Source organism: Manacus vitellinus, unplaced genomic scaffold, assembly GCF_001715985.3.
Source record: "Manacus vitellinus isolate BGI_N305 unplaced genomic scaffold, ASM171598v3 scaffold_93_pilon, whole genome shotgun sequence".
NCBI lineage: Eukaryota > Metazoa > Chordata > Aves > Passeriformes > Pipridae > Manacus > Manacus vitellinus.
Window position 1 is genome coordinate 694,111 of NW_021940884.1, and position 14,142 is coordinate 708,252.

The 14,142-nt window shown below is 46.2% G+C and overlaps 1 protein-coding gene across 1 annotated transcript in view; it reads left to right on the forward strand.

Moving 5' to 3' along the window:
- RBBP6 (RB binding protein 6, ubiquitin ligase) overlaps positions 1-12,722 on the forward strand; it is a 28,708-nt gene extending 15,986 nt beyond the window's left edge. Inside the window, 13 exon segments of the mRNA XM_029965243.1 lie at positions 677-816; positions 1,718-1,890; positions 2,823-2,926; positions 3,369-3,424; positions 3,456-3,728; positions 4,555-4,648; positions 4,729-4,807; positions 4,901-4,946; positions 6,065-6,427; positions 6,772-6,873; positions 8,288-10,033; positions 10,722-11,778; positions 11,780-12,722. Of these exon segments, the coding sequence (XP_029821103.1) occupies positions 677-816; positions 1,718-1,890; positions 2,823-2,926; positions 3,369-3,424; positions 3,456-3,728; positions 4,555-4,648; positions 4,729-4,807; positions 4,901-4,946; positions 6,065-6,427; positions 6,772-6,873; positions 8,288-10,033; positions 10,722-11,778; positions 11,780-12,301 (4,755 nt within the window). The 3' untranslated portion in view covers positions 12,302-12,722.
- Positions 12,723-14,142: the final 1,420 nt, after the last annotated feature.

Sequence of the window (14,142 nt, forward strand, 5' to 3'; positions counted from 1 at the left end):
GAGTGAAATACAGAGGTTACATGGCAGTGTTGCAAAGCCCTTTGGATTCAAGGGAAACCTAGAATTATAAATCTGAAATTTTCTTTTCACTAGGTCACAGGCATTAAGTATTTCCATAGATCTTTCTTTGTGAACTTCTGTGTGCAGTTTGATATATCTCAATATTATTGGACATTTTCCTGGTTTTAACTCTCTTTTTATGACAGTTCACAATTTTTAGTATTTTGCCTAAAAACAAGATGTTTCTGTGTCCCCCATCTATTGGATATTTGCATCTTTAATAACCCCACTCCCTAGTTGAACATTAATGCTGTTTAACGTGGGTCAGTGACGGTGTGCATGAGAGATTAATTCAGCCTTCATTTATAGATTGTTTGTATAAGTTTATCCAAGCCCAGAATTGGGCTCCCTTTGAACTGCCCTTTGGAGGAGGAGCAGGTTTGGGGGATTTCACCCATAAGGAACCTACAGTTAAAGCCAAAGAATATTGATGAGTTCAAAACATTGCTCCAGCCTCTGGAACATCCTGGCTGAATCCCTGTAGGGAAATGAGTATTTTAGTCCAACAACCCTTACACTCGGTCGGAGAAGAGGGTTAAAGGCTTTCGTGCTTAAAATAGTCATTGAAATCTTGTTTTCAGAGTGGGCCTTGAGATATGTCTGCATTTCTTAACAGGACAAAAATTTCGAGTCTGTTCCCAGAATTAAAAAAAGCACAGGAATTCCAAGAAGTTTTATGATGGAGGTGAAGGACCCCAACACAAAGGGTGCCATGTTGACCAACACTGGGAAATACGCGATTCCAACCATAGACGCGTAAGTGTGGGGGGTGGGCTGGCCAGAGGGGGAGGGAGCCGTGGGGAAGTGCCCGAGTGCCAGCACAGCCACTCTGCCCAGTGCCTGGAGTTACAGGGGCAGTCACTGGGGCTCCAGTTTCAAATGTCTGGTGGTGGCTAACAGTAAAATAGGGGTCCTGCTGCTCACACCCCTGGGAGGTGGTTAAACACGGGGGGTGCTGAGAGACTGTTTCTGCAGCACATTGCAGCAGGGTTTGTAGCTGGGATCGTTCTCTCTGGAAACTTGTTTTGCTTCTGGTTTGTGTTTCAAAGGCCTCATGCAAAATGTAACAAAACAGCTGTTGGACTGTGATTCCATCCCTCAGATTTTGATCAGATCTCACATGTGAAACAGGCTCAAGTTTTCTTTTTGCTATAAGCTAAGAAAACACTTGTGTTTCCTGAGAATAATGACTGTTCTAAAGACACTTGGAAGCCCTTCTGGTTTTGTCTCCTGGATGTCCTTTTGTGGAAGCTGTCACAGAGACTTCTTTCATTTAGAAAATGTAATTACTGGGAGACCAGCTTTATCCTGAGCCTCCAATTTACATTTACCCTCTGGCAAAGGAGAGCTGGGATTCATTTCACCTGAGATGAGCTGTCAAAATATTTTTCTAGTTTCAACTGGTTTCTTAGTTGATCCAATGAATAGGAGAATGCTGCAGGAGGAGATATCCAATGAATAGGAGAATGCTGCAGGAGGAGATTTGTTCCTACCTACCTCTTCTTGTTTGGGATTGTAGTTCAAACTAAACAACTGTGTTTAAGAAGGCTGATGGGGAGGGACAAGAATTCCATAAATTATCTTTATTTGATAAAATCCAAAGCTTGGAAGAGTTTCCTTTTGACTTTTTGTTTTGCTTTCCCCACCCTCCCTCCAGGGAAGCTTATGCTATAGGAAAGAAGGAGAAGCCTCCCTTCCTGCCCGAGGAGCCGTCGTCCTCCTCGGAAGAAGATGATCCTATTCCAGATGAGCTGTTGTGTCTCATTTGTAAGGATATAATGACGGATGCGGTTGTTATTCCCTGCTGTGGAAACAGTTACTGTGATGAATGTAAGTGTGTAAAATGCCCCGTTTGTTAATTCCAAACATTAAATTTGATCTTCCGAGAGCAGAAATAGGAGATAAGGAAATTGCTGTCTTAGTTCTGTTGAATATTTCAGTGTGTCCTGAACAGGAAAAGACTCTTCTCTAGTACAGGGGGTGAAAAAAAGGCAGAAAGCTTTTTTCCCTTCTTAGTATTTAGTATTTAGCTAAATCCTCTTTACCTGCAGAAGGATGAGGATGACAACAGTGCATATTAATGCAGGTGATTACAGTGTTAGATATAAAATGCATTTAGTTTGTCCACAGCCCTTTCCCTCACACAGCATTCCATCTCCAACTTCAGGGACTTACTGTGGTCTACAAAGAACAGAGATTGAGGCATTTCATCCACATTCTTCCCCAGAGCTGATTAAAACCTTCAGAACTCAAACCTGCTCGTGGTTTTTTGAAATGTGTTTTGTTCATTAATCTGGAATGACTTCTAGCTGCACTAGAGTGGAAAAAAGACCAGTTGAGATGTCATGCCCCAGTCTGCTCTGCATATTCACATATTGCCACAGTGAAATATCAAACCTATCATTATTTGCTGCTTGCTAAAAGTTTTCCTAGAATTACAGAAGGGTTTGGGTTGGAAGGGACCTTAAAGCTCATCTTGTTCCAACCTCCCTGCCATGGGCAGGGACACCTTCCACTAGACCAAGATGCTCCAATCCCTGTCCAACCTGACCTTGAGCACTTCCAGGGAAGGGGCAGCCACAGCTTCTCTGGGCAACCTGTGCCAGTGCCAGTCTTTTTTAGTACTGAATGTTTATAACTTCATGCTCTCTGTTAAAGACTGTATTTCCCCATTAATCATGTGCTTGTTTTTATAATTGATGAGAACCAAAAAGTTTTCGTAGTTTGATTAAAAACTGTTTTAATGTTCTAATTATTTCCAGGTATCAGAACAGCATTGCTGGAGTCTGAGGAACACACATGCCCAACCTGCCATCAGACAGATGTTTCTCCTGATGCTTTAATCGCCAACAAGTTCCTGCGCCAGGTAACGTGGTGACTTCAGCGTGAACTCTTTGGTGGAAAAGTCTATTTGTAAATAACTGAAAGGGAAAAAAATGTGAATTTAGATCTCCTTAAGCGAGACTAAATTGAGTAAGGCTAAATTTATTTTTCTAATACATAATCTATTACAGAAGCCTACAACTCGTTAGAGACAGTCTGTGAAATTAACTACACACTTGTGTGTAATGGGGTGGCCTCACTTTTAAACTGGGTGTTAACACCAAAGCAGTTTAAATCCAGACACTCTGAGGTACCAGTCATTGATACCAGAGTTTAATGGGATGTGTTCATAACTGAATGCTGATTGGGTTTATGATTAATAGCATTTGCAGGAATACACAGTGATATTCCTCTAAGGAGGCTTTTGTTCGTATCTCTACTGCAAGTTCCATATCACCTTTTCGTACATATTTTCCTACCTCCAGGCTGTGAACAACTTCAAAAATGAGACCGGCTACACGAAAAGGCTCCGCAAGATTCAGCAACAGCAGCAGCAGCAGCAGCAGCAGCAGGCTGCCCCCACCACCCCTCACCACACCGCCCCTCATGAGGCAAACGATAACGCGCAACCTGCAGCCGCTGATGCGCCCGGCCATGGCCCGGCAGCAGGATCCGCTCATGATCCCTCTGGCTTCCCTGGCTTCCCGCTCCGCCCTCTCATCCTTGGGCCCTGGGCCGTCCATGGCAGCTGGGCTGCCAGTGAATCCGTCTTCTGTGGTTGTCTCTGATCTCCCTCCAGCAGTGTCCCTCTCTCTCCGCGGGGAAAAGCCGGACGGACATTTTCGGTAAGGATATCTGGAGATCAACAGGAATTTAAAAGACACCAACACTGCTTAAGTTAGATTCTTCTTGAGCTTCCCAGCCATCACCTTATGTATCAGTAGTGACAGCTCCATGTCCTTGTGGGAGTTGTGTTTTTCTTTTTACTTGGGATGAGAACACTTCAGCAAGTTGAACATGTACCTCATGCAGGAATTTTCTTGGCAGTGTTTTTGTTTGGTTCCCTTACCAGTCATTCAGTACAGGTTTGCCCTGAAGGAAAGACTGTTTTTGATTTGAAATGACCAGCCATTCCTAAACTAGCCATTTAGTTCCATCAGACCTTAGTGTCTCATTCATTTCTTTTTAGTACTGGGGAAATGCTATTTTTATGCAAAAATCTGTGCCACTGTTTAGGGTTATATCCTTTAGCCTTGCTGCCTTGGATGCACAGAGCCAGCTGTGCTGTCAGTACAGGGACCACGATTCAGAGGAGCCTCTAAGGCAGCCTCAACTAGCATAGAAACATCTTCTGATGGAATGTCAGTTCTTGCATCTTCCAAAGCTGAGACTGTGTGTGAGTTATACAGACTCTCATCCATTCAAGTGCAGCTTAATCAAATATTTTTCCAGAGAGCTTCCTCTCTGAATACCAGTATCCAAACAGACTCCTCAGCAGTGCTTCCTCTGGAGCCTGCCAACTTCACAGGTGTACATGTGGTGAAGGTTATTTTGGGATTTTCTTTCATTTACAGAAGTCAACCTTTTCTCACCTTGGACTTTATATTTCAAAACGTATATTGTGTTTCAGTTCAAAGCAGTGTTTGAATAACAAAACCGTGATTTTTGTAGCGATCCCGATGCTGTGTTGCCTCCTGCTCTGATGACCGCGGCTGAGCTTTCCAAATCCTCCCCTTTGTCAATCAGCAGTTTGTTGGAAGAGAAGGTAAATTTTATTTCAACGCGTGCAATGATTCTTGTGTTGTAGTAAAGCTTATTTTGTAACTGTTTGCATTTATTCCCAAGGGCTATCAGGTTCCTGTACTGAGACAACCAGCGATACCAAGTCTTCTGGGCCCTCAAGGACAATCAATACCCACAACTGGTAAGAAATTAAAACTTTAGAATTTCTTCTAAAACATTATCTTCAAAGAAACTTATTGAGAAATTTTTCTTCTTCCTGTGCCCGCTGCAACAGGTCATCCAATGAGAGCTGGTGCACTTCGCAGGCCAGGCTGGGAACTGTAAGTATTCAACAGAAATTCAATATATTACTAGTTGTAACCTGACAAATTGGTCTGTAACACATCACTTAAACAACAGCTGATTTATAATAAAATAATAGTTGTAGAGAATACAAGTAATAATTAATTTTCAAGTGGCTTAATTCAAATCGGCTTTAACAAAGGGGATCTGTGCTTACAGTAAGATTATTTAAAAATAAAACTCCAGTACATAATTGAAAAGAAGACTCTGAATAATGAACACTTTTTGAGGAAACCATAATTACATATAAAAATTAAACGTAATTAAAAGATCGGATGGAAAGCCGTCCTTTTGATTACTGGCTGAATAAGGCTGAAGAAATAGATTTCCCAGTAGAAATCAGCCTCCAACATTCTTTCTTTAAAAACTTAGTTGATATTGATTGAGCAAATTATTGAAAAGTTGAGGCTGTTATTTTATGACACTTCTGCGTTTCTTCAGTTCAGTCATCTCAAAGGGCCAAGCTGCTTTCTCACATTGGAGAAAGGAGCCTGTTTAGTTGTTGTTGCAGTGTCAAGGTAGTCCTTCATGTATTATACATTTGTTACAGCCGGATTGTAAGGGTCATTGTGTTTATAAAGACTTAAAGATAAATCAAAACAAAATCCAAGATCCATTCCCCAGATTATCTAAAATCTCTAACTCAGTAAGCAAGAAAATAACAATTCAACAACAGCAACAGGCCAAATACCTCATGAGGCAGGAGCACAGGAAGCATGAGCGGGAGAGGTTAGGAGAGGTTTGAGAGGTGAGTTAATCCCACACAGCGCTTGGAAGCTCAGGAGTGTGGAGCACGAAGTGTATCCAGGAGGGACAGAGGAGCAGTGGGCACTTGGCTTGTGGGAGATGGGGGTCTCGTGGCAGCCTCATCCACAGCCCCAAAGCTGGGTAAGGAGAGGAGGCTGAGGGAGCTGCTGGGGCGAGGCTGTGGAAGGCAAGTCCAGGACTGCAGAACTGAGTGTAGTCTGAAGTGAACAGAAAGCCGGAGACCAGTGAGAACCAGGAGAGCTCCCGCCGTGCTGCCGCTTCGCTTTCCTCGGTACGCTCAGGGCAGGCTGTGACAAACAGTGACACATGTTTTTGGGTTTCTTTAAAGTTCAAATCGAGGACGCCCGCACAGTGACCGTGCCCAAAGGACTCAGGCCCCATCACTGCCAGCATCAGCACCAGTCTTTGTGCCTGTGCCTCCACCTCCCTTGTATCCTCCACCACCCCATGCACTTCCTCTTCCTCCGGGGGTACCACCACCACAGTTTCCTCCTCAGTTTCCACCTGGGCAGCCTCCATCCGCTGGGTACACTGTCCCCCCTCCCGGATATCCCCCAGCTCCTGCAAACATGTCATCAGCTTGGGTCCCAACAGCAGTGCCAGCGGCTCATTCAAACACCATCCCAACGACACAAGCACCTCCTCTCTCTAGGGAGGAGTTTTACAGAGAGCAGCGGAGGCTTAAAGAGGAGTAAGTATTTGGCTCGCTAACGTTGCCTTGTTTTCATGTCTGTGTCGGGGGAGCGTGTTGGACTGCAGTTACACTAAAGTGCATCTGACCTAAGAAAAAGTGACAGTGTTTCTTCCAATATATTTTTCATTGCAGATGGTAAATATGCAAAGCTAAACCAAGATAAATGTAATTCTAAAACTTTTCCTAAAACTTGTAGGAACTGTTTTTGCTTAAATAGGATGTTCACCTTTTGCATTGCATGCAGTAAACATTTTCTCATATTGGCCATGTTTTGTTTCTTGATGTCTTTTGTAATAAAGGTCAAACTATAATTGTAATAAAGGTCAAACTTATTTTAACAGGGAAAAGAAAAAGTCCAAACTTGATGAGTTTACAAATGATTTTGCTAAGGAATTGATGGAATATAAAAAGATTCAAAAGGAGCGTAGGCGTTCGTTTTCCAGGTAACTGCTTTACATGTCCGTAATGGAGAAGCAGATTGTCTAGAGGAATCAGGGGGAGTTCCACTCCACCTCCCTGTCGTTAGATGGATTGGATGATTAAAGAATGAGCAGTGACAGGAGTGTCATATGCAGTTATTGGCTCCAGTGTGGCAGAGATTGCAGGTGACTGAGTTAGCATTGGGCAGCAGGCGCTGAGGAGCGTTGAAGGGTCTCTCTGTCTGAGGTGTCTGCAGTGACATCCTTCACTGCCTGACAGCCCTGAGGAGGCCAGGGATGGAATAGCTGTAAGGGCTGTATTTTCTGTGTCTCCCTGTCCTGATTGTAACCAGCCCCTCAAGCACTTTGGAGGAGATAGGTGAAAGAAATCATCCTCATTTCCACTTTTGTCTGTCTCGTGTGGATACACGAGAGATTTGAACCTGGACTGCAAACTGGGGGCTTTCACTAGTAGTTTGTTGACATTGTTACATTTTCCTTGGAAATTAAAAGCTCAGACTTGTTTGTAAGGAAATCTGAAATTGGTGAGGGACTTGGAGAGGATGAATGATGCTTATGAACATATGCAGAATCTTGTGAAATGGTTCTTTAAAAAATAGCGAAAGAAAAACTTGTGAAGGAAAACCTGAAAGTAGCTGCTGTTTTCTGTCCCCAGAAGTCCCTTGGGCAGGAGTCCGAGTAGCTGTTTGCACTGATGTCAGGAGCTGTGCCAGAGTCATGGCACTGGGGCATTGACTAGAGGCTGAGGTTAGAAGCCTTTAGATAGGGTTTTTCTTGCAGTGTGGTCACTCACCTTGGTTAGAGCTGGAGGCATGTGCAGGATTTTGCTGGCACACCTGACAATGTGGATTCCATAGGCCTGTCTGTACCTTTGCAGTACCAGGATTGTGCATCCTGTCCAAATTCCCAGAAAAGAGTGAAGTTAACTAGCTGTTGTTTTAACATTGGGCTTTGCTGTCTTCAGGATAAGTGGTGGTTTCTCGATGTTTGGTTCTGCACCGTAGCCACTCAGACTAGCTCTTTTTGCATCTTACTGCAACAAAAATGATTTGCACTGCATGTGTTTGCCGAGTAGTGACAAATGTGTGTGTTCCCGTACCAGTAGAGGCCAGTGTAACCACCTGAAATCCATCTGTAGCTCTGGTAGCTCATGTGATAGTGAGTGGAAGTAGACTGACCCTTCTGTGTGTTCTGACACTAACAAAGCAGCAGCTGTTCTGTCTTGTGAGCAGAAACTTTTACATGTTATCAAGTTCTTCAATTTGCAGTAGCTTTATGTCAGCAGCTGAAAGAAGCTTTGACATAAGCATGTGGAGAGGAAAGAAAAAAATAAGTGTGGGAGGAAAAGAATTGGGGAGAATGACTGTTTGGAATTAACTTCTTTTTTTTTTCTTTTTTTGTGTTGTGTTTTTTTAAGGTCCAAGTCTCCCTATAGTGCTTCATCTTACTCTAGAAGCTCGTACACCTACTCGAAGTCCCGCTCAGGTTCCTCCCGCTCTCGCTCCTACTCGCGCTCCTTTAGCCGTTCCCATTCCCGTTCCTACTCGCGGTCGCCGCCGTATCAGAGGAGAGGCAAAGGGAAGAGCCGGAACTACCGCTCCAGGTCCCGGTCCCACGGGTACCACCGCTCACGGTCACGCTCCCCCCCGTACCGGCGATACCACTCCCGCTCCCGCTCTCCGGTGTTCAGAGGCCAGTCTCCCACCAAACGGACTGTCCCGCAGGGGGACGCGGAGCGGGAGTACTTCAACCGCTACCGAGAAGTCCCCCCGTACGACATGAAGGCTTACTATGGTCGCTCTGTGGACTTCAGAGACCCGTTTGAGAAGGAGAGATACAGAGAGTGGGAGAGGAACTACAGAGAGTGGTATGAGAAGTTCTACAAGGGCTATGCCGTGGGCGCTCAGCCACGGCCTCCGGTGAACAGAGAGAACTTCTCTCCAGAAAGGTTTGGCCCACCTGGGACCAGACGAGAGAATTCACCATATGCTCGGGGACGGAGGGAGGAGTATGCTGCTGGGCAGAGCCACAGAAATCGTAATATTGCTGGAAACTACCCTGAAAAGCCTGGGAGAGAGAGCCATGGCATCAAAGATCCTACAAAATCGAAAGAGAAGGAGGTGGAAAATCCACTGGGAGATGGCAAAGGCAATAAACATAAAAAACACCGAAAGAGAAGAAAAGGGGATGAGAATGAAGGATTTCCTGATGCTGAGCTGTTAGAAGGGGCGAGAAAACCAAGAGAGCCAGTTCCTACAGAAGATGCTAAAACAGACTCTCTGTTCATGCTGCCGAGCAGGGATGATGCCACCCCTGTGAGGGATGAGCCCATGGAAGCGGATTCTATTGCTTTCAAACCGGTGTCTGAAAAGGAGAAAAAAGAGAAGGATAAGCCAAAAGCAAAGATCGAGAAGACAAAGCGGAAAGTAGAAGTGGCGGCTGCTCCAAAGAAAGACAACGTGGTGAAACCAGCTAAAGCTTCCCAGGAGAAAGTGGACCCCGATCGCGAAAAATCACCTCGAACAGAACCACCCTTGAAAAAACTGAAGGAGGAGCTGCCAAAGACAGACAGTGTTAAAACCTCTTCATCTCAGAAGGATGAAAAAGCTCTCGGTACCCCACGGAAGGTTCACCCCAAAGTGGCAAAGGATCACCCAGAAACCAGACCAGCCAAGGAGGAGAAGGCAAAGAAAGAGCATCCAAAAGAAGCCAAGTCAGAGAAGCCCTCCAGCAAGGAGGACAAGTCAAAAAAACCTGCTGAGAAGAGCAAAACTTCCGATGCCAAAACTGAGAAAAGAAAAAGAAAAGCAGAGGAAAAGGTTGATAAAGAACACGAAGCCGCTTCCGCAAAAGCCTCTAAACCTGAAACTGCGGAATCGAAAACATCACCCAAAGGGAAGGGTGAGCCCGAGGGGGAGAAAGGAGAGCGAACACCAGAGAAGGATAAAGCTGCTTTTCTTAACAACCCCTCCAAAAAGATTAAACTTAACCGAGAAACTGGAAAAAAGATTGTGAGTGGAGAAAATGTGCCACCTGGAAAAGAAGCTGCGGAGAAACCTGAGCCCAGCAGCAGCAAAGTTAAGCCAGAAAAGGCAAAGGGAAAAGCAAGAAGGAAGGTGACAACAGCTGATGGAGCGAGCTCAACTCTTGTAGATTACACCAGGTACCTCAGCAGTGCCTTTCCTTTGCTTTCTTTCCTACTCTCCCCTCCAAAAAAAAGTATAGAATTCTTTATGGTGTCTAATGAAAGGAACAGCTAAATCCATGCTAAACAAGGGAATAATCTGTGATCTTCCCTGTGAAACTGTACTCAGGTCAAACTCACATGTTATCAAGGAAAACAAGCAGTTTGTACTGAGCAGGAAGCCAGTAGGGTTAGTTCATTGGTGATGCAAACTCAAAACAGTTAATACATTTGTTGGAGACTTAAGATAGCATCTTGGGTTTTAAAATGTCTGTTTTTCTAAGGAAGAACACTGGGACATGAGGATAAAACTCTGACTGTCCGTACCTCTGCATAATTTCTTGCTTTCATGTGGAAACAAGAATGGATATCTAATTTATCTGCCATTAGGAGAAATAGGACATGAAGGAATTACCAGATCAGACAGTCCTCAATCTGATAATCTTGTGTCTTTGTTAATTGAATATATAGTAGCAAGATAGGAAATTAATTGATTGCTCGTAATCTCAGCTAGTGGACTCAGCCTTTCTCTTGTCTCTTCCCTTAATTGAACATCTTTTGGAAAAATGATGAGAATTTAGAATTGAAACATGAGCCAGTTTATAAAATGTTCGCAAAGCTGGCTGTAGGTGCATCCTGTTACTAATGTCCATGTTTTTCCTTCTAGCACGAGTTCTACTGGGGGAAGCCCTGTCAGGAAGCCCGAGGAGAAGCCAGACACCAAACGAACTGTCATTAAGACCCTGGAGGAGTATAACAACGACATAACAGCCCCTGCTGAGGATGTCATTATCATGATCCAGGTCCCCCAGTCCAAGTGGGATAAAGATGACTTTGAATCTGAAGAGGAAGACATCAAAACCACCCCCCAGGTGCCCCCAGCTGTAGGAAAACCCACCAGTGTTATCAAACCTGTGAGTGCAAAGACACCAAACCCCCTCAAACACACTGAAAAGGAGATGGAGCCTCTGGAGAAAACACAGAAAGCTGTGAAAGAGGCCAGTTATGAAAGCGCCCAGCATGATGCCAAGAGTTCCAAAAGTTCCGTGTCGAGTGAAAAAGGCAAAACCAAAGACCGGGATCATTCCTTGTCAGACAAGGACACTTCTGAGAAGAGGAAGAGCAGTGTTCAGCCAGAAAAAGAGCACTCAGAACGTGTGGCTGAACAAGGAAATGGAAAAGCCATTTCTCAGTCTTCCAAAGATGGCAGATGTTCGGAGAAACACGACAGTGGCCGTGGCTCGGCTGTGAAGGACTTCACTCCCAACCGGGACAAGAAGTCTGACCACGATGGCAACAGGGAACATTCGAGTTCCAAGCGCAGGGATGAGAAGAGCGAATCAGCGCGGAGGAAGGACTCCCCGTCCCGAACCAGAGACTCCACAGCAGCGCAGAAGAGCAAACCGAGGGAGGAGCGTGTGGAGCCGCCCAAGAAGGGCCCCGCGGAGCCCAAGCGCAGCAGCTACAGCCCCCCCCGGGAGCGCAAGCCCACGGAGCACAAAGCTGTGCATGACTCCAAACGGCCCGAGGAACACAAACCGCCGGAGAAAAACCCTTGCAAGGAGAAGGAGAAAGAGAAGCATGTACCAGAAGTCAAGAGCAATAAGGAGAAAGAGCCAGGTGGGAATAAACCACCCGTGAAACAGGAATCGCCAGAAGCAAAGCCGGAGAAGGAGGCGGTGGCGGGGCAGGGCGCGGCGGGCGGCAAGCCGAAGCCCCCGGTGAGCAAGCAGCAGCGCCGCCCGCCTCTCGTCCGACCTCACCCGCGAGACCGACGAGGCCGCCTTTGTGCCCGACTACAACGAGAGCGACAGCGAGAGCAACGTGTCTGCCAAGGAGGAGGAGGCTGCGGGGAAAACGCCGAAAGAAGCGAAAGAAAAGGCTGTGGAGAAGGCGAAAGAGGAAGCCACAGCCCCGGCTCCCCCCGAGCAGCCGGAGGCCGGCAGGAGCCAGAGCCAGAGCAGCCCCAGTGTGAGCCGCAGCCGCAGCCACAGCCCCTCCGAGAGCCAGACCCGGAGCCACAGCAGCAGTGCCAGCTCAGGGGAGAGTCAGGACAGCAAGAAAAAGAAGAAGAAGAAAGAGAAGAAGAAGCACAAGAAGCACAAGAAACATAAGAAGCATAAGAAACACATGGGAAATGAACCAGAATTGGAAAAGAGCCAAAAACACAAACACAAGAAGAAAAAATCGAAGAAGAGCAAAGATAAAGAGAAAGACGACCAAAAAGTGAAATCTGTCACGACATAAACCGACAGATAATGAAAAAATGACTTAATTCCTAAGTCATCTGTATTAATTTTGTTAAAATGTAAACGACTTCAAGCGTTGTAAATAATGACATGAAAGACCCTGTGCTGCACTTAAAATATTGCTGCTTGATTATTTGATTTTTACATCAGAGCTTTATAAAAGTGAACATTTTGTACAGAATTGTGAGTTGTGACCATGTAACATGAAAGGTTTTCCTGGGGCATCTTCTTTTTAACCACCATTAATTAGTTTGGGTGGAGTTTACTGTACTGTGAAGAATTTCACATTTGGGTTTTTTTTAATTGCCTGGCAGAAGCAGCTGGTACCAGTTACCAAATACCGGCAGATGATTTGCAGAATCCATTACAGCCCTGTTATGTCACTTTTTGATTACAATAAAGAAGTTTTCAGTAAATGACCCAATGTGGTGAGATTTCCAGTGAGAGCTGAACACAAGCAAGGAACATCCCAACCCTTCCTATCCCTGGGAGTGTCCAAGGCCAGGTTGGATGGGGTTTGAAGCAACCTGATTGAGTGGAAGGTGTCCCTGCCCATGGCAGAGGGAAACCATTTCAGGATTCTAACGGTAGTGCCAGAGAAAAACGTGGGAGCTAACGTGTGAGAAAACTTATCAAGGGCGGTAATTTTGGAAAGACTGGTGGGACCTTAAATGTCCTACCCTGGTGGAGGCTGGGGAGGTGCTGGAGGAGGTGTGCTGCATCCATGTGCCAAGGAGCCAGGAGTTTGTGGGGTGGAAGGTAGGCTGTGACCCCAAAACTGCAGTCCCTCTTACAGCTGGCACTGACTGCTTGAGGTAACGTTGCACACAAAGCTGTTGTGTGGATGCCTTGGTCTGGTTTGTTCAGAAAACTGTTGTCCTTTGGGGTTGGAACTGGATGTTCTTCTAGGTTCCTTCCAGCCCAAACCATTCCAGGATTTGCCAGCAAACATTTGCACACAGGGGTTAAGCTCCCTGTAATTGTATTTTCTCTCCTGAGAGATAAAATAGGTGGTTGTGTGTTAACCAGAACTTTTTGGATACAGTGGTGGCACCTGACAGGCCTGACTCCTCTGTGCCATGTGGGGATCAGAAGGGGTTTGGCAGGACAGGAAAGCCTGGAAAGACAGGATCCTGCTGTGAGCAGTGGCAGGAGAGCTAGAAAATAGAAACTGAATTAGCTGGATAATTTTAAGATACAATTTTAAGGAAGAGGGGGCAGTGGGGGGTGTGGCTCAGCTGGGTGGGGAATGGGTGTCATTAAGGGCACGACATCCCAGTGACGGCCCTTGGCCACGGGCTTTGCCCCAGAGTTTGGTGTGGAAGTGCTGGGCGTGGAAGCAGCATTTCCTGGTGGAAGCAGCATTTCCTGGTGGAAGCAGCATTTCCTGCTGGCAGGAAGTGTCACCGGGCAGAGGTGCCATCCTGGGGCAGAGTGGCACAGAAATGGTGAAATGGGGACATTGATCCTGGTTCTCCCTGGGGGCGACCATCACCTGGGGCATCCCAGGCCAGGAATGGAGCATCCTGAAAGGTAAAAGGAGAGCACACCAGGACCCTGCTGGATATCACCCCTGGCACTGACCCTCACTGGGTATCACCCCTGGGACTGACCCCCACTGGGTATCATCCCCGGGACTGACCCCCACTGGGTATCACCCCTGGCACTGACCCCCACTGGGTATCATCCCCGGGACTGACCCCCACTGGGTATCACCCCGGCACTGACCCTCACTGGGTATCACCCCCGGCACTGACCCTCACTGGGTATCACCCCCGGCACTGACCCTCACTGGGTATCACCCCCGGGACTTCGCGCCTTTCCATGTCAGGCATTCCG